At 50.7% G+C, this 6,005-nt stretch overlaps 1 protein-coding gene across 1 annotated transcript in view; it reads right to left on the bottom strand.

Moving 5' to 3' along the window:
• The window catches only part of CLMP (CXADR like membrane protein), a 90,706-nt gene extending 85,659 nt beyond the window's left edge, over positions 1 to 5,047 (bottom strand). Inside the window, exon 1 of the mRNA XM_060160637.1 lies at positions 4,944 to 5,047. Within this exon, the coding sequence (XP_060016620.1) occupies positions 4,944 to 4,971 (28 nt within the window). The 5' untranslated portion in view covers positions 4,972 to 5,047. The remainder of the gene's footprint in view (positions 1 to 4,943) is intronic.
• Between the last annotated feature and the right edge of the window lie 958 nt (positions 5,048 to 6,005).

Raw genomic sequence — 6,005 nt, forward strand, 5'->3', positions numbered from 1 at the left:
AGCTAGAGCTGTTGATTTCCCTTTCCATTCCTTGTAGGCACACCTGCATCTTTAGGACTTTGGGTATAATCCCTTTTTCCTGAATATACCAGATATTATACAAGGCAATGCAGAAGTTTCCAGGATTTCTAGTTATGATGGCTAAACTGAAATGTTATGACATCGGCCCTATTTTTCAGACAATTTCTCAACATAAAACCAATGGCAATTATTCAGCACTGACTACATTTAACTGAAGCATCTGAAGAGCTTAACTACATGAGCTGAAAAGGAGGGAGAGAGATTTTCCACTTCGAGGTGTGACAGGACAGACTATGGAGTTAGGGGGTCTTGTCTTGGCCCTTCTACTAAGCTACCTGTTTAACTTTAGCCAAATCTCTCTGAACTTTGGTTCTTTCTTCATCATAAAAGAAGGGGTAGGTTTAGATCAAGGATTTACTTGGGTTCCAAGGAACGGTATCAGGAGGTCAATGAACCCCTAGAAGTTATAGGAAAATCTGATGTATATGTGTCTTTTTCTAAGAAGTGGATTCAGGGTTTTCACTGGATTCTCAGAGGGGTCTGGGATTCAAAATTTTAAGAACCACTGATTTAGATAGTGTCTTAGCTTTTCCCCATGTCTGCTAATCTTTGATTCGACCTTTTAAAAATGTGTGTCTAGTTCATCATCATTAGGTACATTTATGAAATAGACTCATGTGTACTTTGCCCAGCTGAGCAAAAGATAAAAATTGAATGAGACAAGATATGAGCCTACCGGGAATGTATCTATATTATAACCATCACCGTTAATGTGGGAAGACGAGGGAAGGACATGGAATCCTGCTGAGACCCGTCATTAAACCACAGGCCAGTGGACCAAGCATTCAAGCACTCCTCAAACTCATTTTTTTGGAAACAAAGCTCCTTCCCCATCCTGGCAAAAGTTTCCATGAATTCTATTGTTAATGTCTGGTACTAATGTACTTGATATATTAAGTTTGTATAACAAATGTATTATTTGGTCCTTGTCCATGTAATGTTTTATGTATAATTATTTTGAAAACAGTACTCATTGTGTTTGCATTAATGGACAAGGCAGCACAAAAGCAAACAGTTAAAACTGGGCTCCTCACAATTGCGTTGTTCCACAGTCAAAGAGTAATAATACTCCAGATCTTTCACCTCTCTTGACCTTAAATGTTCCAAATGTTTCAAATATCCAATTATTTTAACAGATACTTCGCAAGCTTTTAGTTTCTGCTAGGTACTAAAAGTGGTACCCCGATGAATGAGGCATGGACCTTACACTCTAACTGGAGTGTTAGGTAAGTATTCAGATCGCTGTAATACAAAGTAGCATAATAGAACGGCTACTGGGATTCAAAGGAAGGAAAAGAGTATATTCTGCTGGTGAGATCATGGACAGGTGTATGGAGGAAGTGGTATTTGAGGTGAGACTTGGAGAGTGAACATGATTTTGATCTGGAGGGCCAACGATCTGTAAGCGTGGAGAGTAAGAGGGCATTTTTGGTGGAGGGATTATCATAAACAAAAGCATAGAGCCAGAAAGAAGCATGGGGCATGGTTTGAGTACAGCAAGTAATCCAGGTTTCTTGGAGAGTTGTTGGGCGGTGAGTTGTGAATGATATTGTGTAAAATCCTTAATATGAGAATGAAGTGTATATACTTGACATTATAGGCAATGGAGACTACTAAAAGTTTATGGAAGAGCAGAGTAAGATCATGGAATCAGACAGAATGCGAATTCAAAATCCCTCCACCCCCATTCTGCAGTCAAGGAACCCAGAGAGCTTGCCAGATTCCTAATCCAAATTCTTTGCCTTATACCAGCTGTTTCGCGAGGTTACTCGGGTAGCAGTATGTAGGAAGGGAAGAGAGAGCTTGGGCAGGAGACCACGTGGCAGCTATTACAGAAGTCCAGGAAGAAGTTCAGGTAGGATAATGAGACCTGAGTAACAGGGGAAGGGGAGAGGTGGTGGTCAGAGGAGGTGCTGGGGGAACCCATGAAGTCCCCCTTGTTTCTCCTCCGTGGGGCTCAGAGCATTCCTTTTCATTCACATCAGAAAGGCAGGACATTTGATTTCACTCACTGGCGGGTCCAGAAAGCAAGGAGTCAACTGGCCCATCCTTGTTCAGACTATGAACTCTTAGCCCTCCTGATTCCCCTTCAATACTGTGCTTTCTCTAGAAAAAACAGGCCAGAAATCACGCTAGCAGTGGCCAGAAGCCACGCGGGATCTGTTCCTTTCAGGGAGCAGGAGATGATTTTAGGATTCAGGCAACACTGAGGGCTTTCTTTCTGGCTTTCCTAAAGAGTGCCCGTCCAGGCATCCCAGGGCTCAAAACCACTTTGCAAATAAGGCTAATCCAGCCCACAGGAGTGGTTCCCCAGGGGCTGCTGACCCATGCAGGGATTTCAGTTCCTTCAGTGTTGCTCCCCTCAAATGCTGGTCTCTGGCTCTCCAACCTCATCTCAGGTTTTCTGCCCTGTCCCTTGTCCTGACCCTTCAACTCATCTCCTCTGTGACTTCTTACTTGAACAGTTTATTCAATTCAGAGCTGGGATGTCAAATGTCATGACAAGGGCACTGATGCGGCAAAAGCTTAATGGTAGGTGAACATCCTATTATTAGGTGAATAGTAGATGAACATCCAGTTATGAAGAATTTCTAAGTCAGTGGTCCACTTTTTCTCTTCTACATGGCATTTGGTTTGTAACAATTTTATAAAGACAGAACCCTCCCAAAAAAGATATCATGAGAGACAACTTCTATGAGAAAGACATCAACCCAACAGATGATATTCTCACCAGAGGAATGATACACATAGTAGGCACTCAATAAAAAATGGCTAAGGAACCAATGACATCTTTTGATCCATGCCTTGGTCTGTTCCTCTTTCTCATGAACTAAGACGTTGACCATCATCAAAGCCAGCTGATTTCAACTGACCATGCGGGCCAAAGTCACTTTCCACCAGAAACTGTGCCCAAATGGGGCTGGTGTAGAGCAGGTGCTCAAACACTCTTAGCTTTTTTCCCTTTCCCAGGCTCCTCCCATGGGGCAGGATCTCGCTGATGTCTCCTGCTCCATGAATAGGACTGAACTGGATCTCAATGCAGAGAACATCTTTAAGAGTCCTTCTGTGGTGCCGGAAGCCTATAACATGGCGGTTTAGCAAGCAAACAACGTGCATTCAAATCCTATCTCTGCCAACGAGGAGCCTACGGCTTTGAGCGAGTTACCTGACCTCTTTACATCTTGTTTTCTTCACCTGTAAAATCGGGGTAATAATAGCGGGTGGCCAATAGGGTTGGCGTGAAGAATAAATGAGTCAACAAGATAACCCACATAACATGCTCAGCATAGTAAGTACTCAGTGAGTTCCAGCTGCTTTTAATAAGGCTGCTCTGCCGTTCGAGCCTACTGACATCGGGTGGTTGGTGGCTTAGGGGTAAGGCCAGCAGAAGTACCATCCAGATACGCCATGTGCTCAGGAGCGGCGCTGCCATACTTGGCTGGTATTTACAAGAGCCTAGAAAATCGTGGCTCCTCACCTGCCCTACCTGAGCAATAGTTTAGGTTAATCCACCTCTTTTATTCCTCTAACCTGGGTGAAGAGTTATTGTTGGCCTGAGGCTGGCCTAGGCAGGCATGCATACGGCCTAGTTGGTTTGTAAGGTTTCAAAAAGAGAGACAGAGAGCTCTAGACATCTAATTCAGAGGGAGTTTTTAGTGCCTCTTCACTTTTGTTTGGGGACTTTTCCATCCATTAGGTCCCTGACAAACTCCTGGTGTTTAAGGCTGTCAGAGCCAGAAGGGACTTAGGAACCATCTCCTTTGCTTGTTTGGGAGCGAAGGGAGCTGAAGGCCTGGTAGTGGGTAGGTGGTCCAAGGTCACCCAGCGAGTCAGTTCGAAACTGGGACCAGTTCTCACCTGGCCTGGTCTCCAGGGCAGCGCTCACTTTACCACGCCTGCTGGCTCTTTGGTTTTCTGAACTCAGGCTCACATTTGGTCCTGGCTCTAGGTGTAGCCCTCGTTTCCCTGGTTCCTATCATGACTTTCCTTCAGCTCCCCAGTCAGCCTTCCCTGACCTGGTGCATCTCCCTCCTGTCAGCTCTTGCCCACACATCCTTGATGGGCACTGTCCTGCCCTGTCCTGTAAACTTGCCTGCTTCCAGCCCGGGTGAGTCTATGCCTTAGGGCCTCTGAGGCCTCAGAAGTCCCCAGAAGGGACACGCGGGGCAGCACTTCTCTTGGCCCCAGAGCCTGTTTCCCTCTATTCTCTCCTCCGCTCCATTTTTCTCTGTCTTGATCAGTCTCTCTCAGGCTTGCTGTTCTGCCTCACATCCCTCCTCCTCTTTCCTCTCTCCCTCCCAGCCCTTTCCCTTCCCCTCTTCCTCCCTCCCAGTCTGTCCGCACCTTCCTGGTCCTCCTGGGGCTCTGCCCTTTCCCCTCTCCTGCTTTCCTCTCCCCCTCTCTTCTCCCACTCCCTTTCGCTTACCCTCCAACACATCTGTTTCTAATCTGCGCCCTCCAGGCGCCTGTTTGAAACGAAAAAGCTCCCCCCACCCTCAGGAACCTGGCACAAAAATTCCTGAATAATACCTTCCCTCTCCCAATTCTCCAGTTTCCCCAGATACCCCTGAAACTAAACACCACCCCCAAAAGCACCCGCCACACCATGCGGTTCTCGGCCAAACTTAACCAGGAAACACCCCAACGCCCAAGGCTGCTCCAGGGCCCAGATGTGCGAGACGTTTTCGATGGCCGACTGGGCGGCCCTCCGCTGCCAGATGTGTTCCTCCCTGGCCGGGAGGCAGGGACACTGGCGTCCGGCTCACTCCGGGGGCCGCGGGGACAACCGTTCGGAGCCCGTATCGCGGCCCGGGTGCGGGACAGTGTGTGCCCGGGGCCACCCGCCCTCCCCAGGCACTCACCTAGCCCGAGCAGGACGAGGAGGATCATCCCGATGCCCGGGCGCGGGCTCCTCCCCGCTCAGTCGCTGCTTGGCTCCGGGGCGGGCGGGCTCAGCCGACGGACCTCGGGCGAGCTGGGCGCGGCGCCTCGGGGTGCGCGCGGGGCGGCTGCAGCCATGTGCCGGCGCGGGAGCGGCCCCACGCCTCGCGCCCCTCTCCGGGATCCCCGCAACGGGCGCAGAAGGGCTTCCAGCGCTCGCCCTGCCAGCTGGCACTCGGACGGGAGCGGGGACCCGGGTCAGCGAGGAAAAGGCGAGGCAGAAAGACCCTACCGCTTCGTGGAACACTTTTCCCTGTTTGGAAAGAAAAAGGAGTGAAGAAAGAGAGGGGGGGAAAAATAGAGTGAGCTGGAACCACATGGTTGCCTCCCACCGGCAGCCCCTCCCTCCCTCCCTTGCTCGCTCGCTCGCTCGCTGCTCCCTCCCTCCCAGCGCTCGGGGCGCGCAGGGCGCCGGCCGGGCAGCCGCGGGGGTCGGGCCCGCGGGGCTCCGCCGGCGGCGGGAGGGAGGAGAGGGGATGCGGCCGCTCGGAGGCCGGTGGTCGCGCCCGGCGCTCGGTGTGGGGTCGACCCTGTAGGAGAGAGCCGGGGACACTTGGCCACGAGCGAGGATGAGGCCTTGTCAGCCTCCTCGGTCTCCGTCCTCACTGCGTCCTTCTCTCCACTTCTCTCTCGCATCCTTTTCTCGCTCACACACACTCTGCTTCCGCACAAATCTGCGCTTTCTCCTCTTCCATCTCCTCTCTCCATTTCTCTCGCGTTTGCATTCTCCTTGCCTCTCCTCTCTCACCTCCTCGCTCCTCTCCTTTCCTTCCTCATTCCTCTTTTCTCCTCTCCTCCTCCCTCTCTGCCACGTTTAGTCGGGGTGAAACTCCAGACCCACCGTGCAGACAGCCCAGCCTGAAAGTGACAGTGGACTGTCAAGCAACGGGTCTGGTCGGGCGCTCCTGACTCCACGGCCTGTTTGGGCTCCACAGCCTTTCCGTCGGCCTTTCGCCCTCGCTGTTTCTCCCTCGGCGGTAATC

Source organism: Lagenorhynchus albirostris, chromosome 9, assembly GCF_949774975.1.
Source record: "Lagenorhynchus albirostris chromosome 9, mLagAlb1.1, whole genome shotgun sequence".
In the NCBI taxonomy this organism is placed as follows: domain Eukaryota; kingdom Metazoa; phylum Chordata; class Mammalia; order Artiodactyla; family Delphinidae; genus Lagenorhynchus; species Lagenorhynchus albirostris.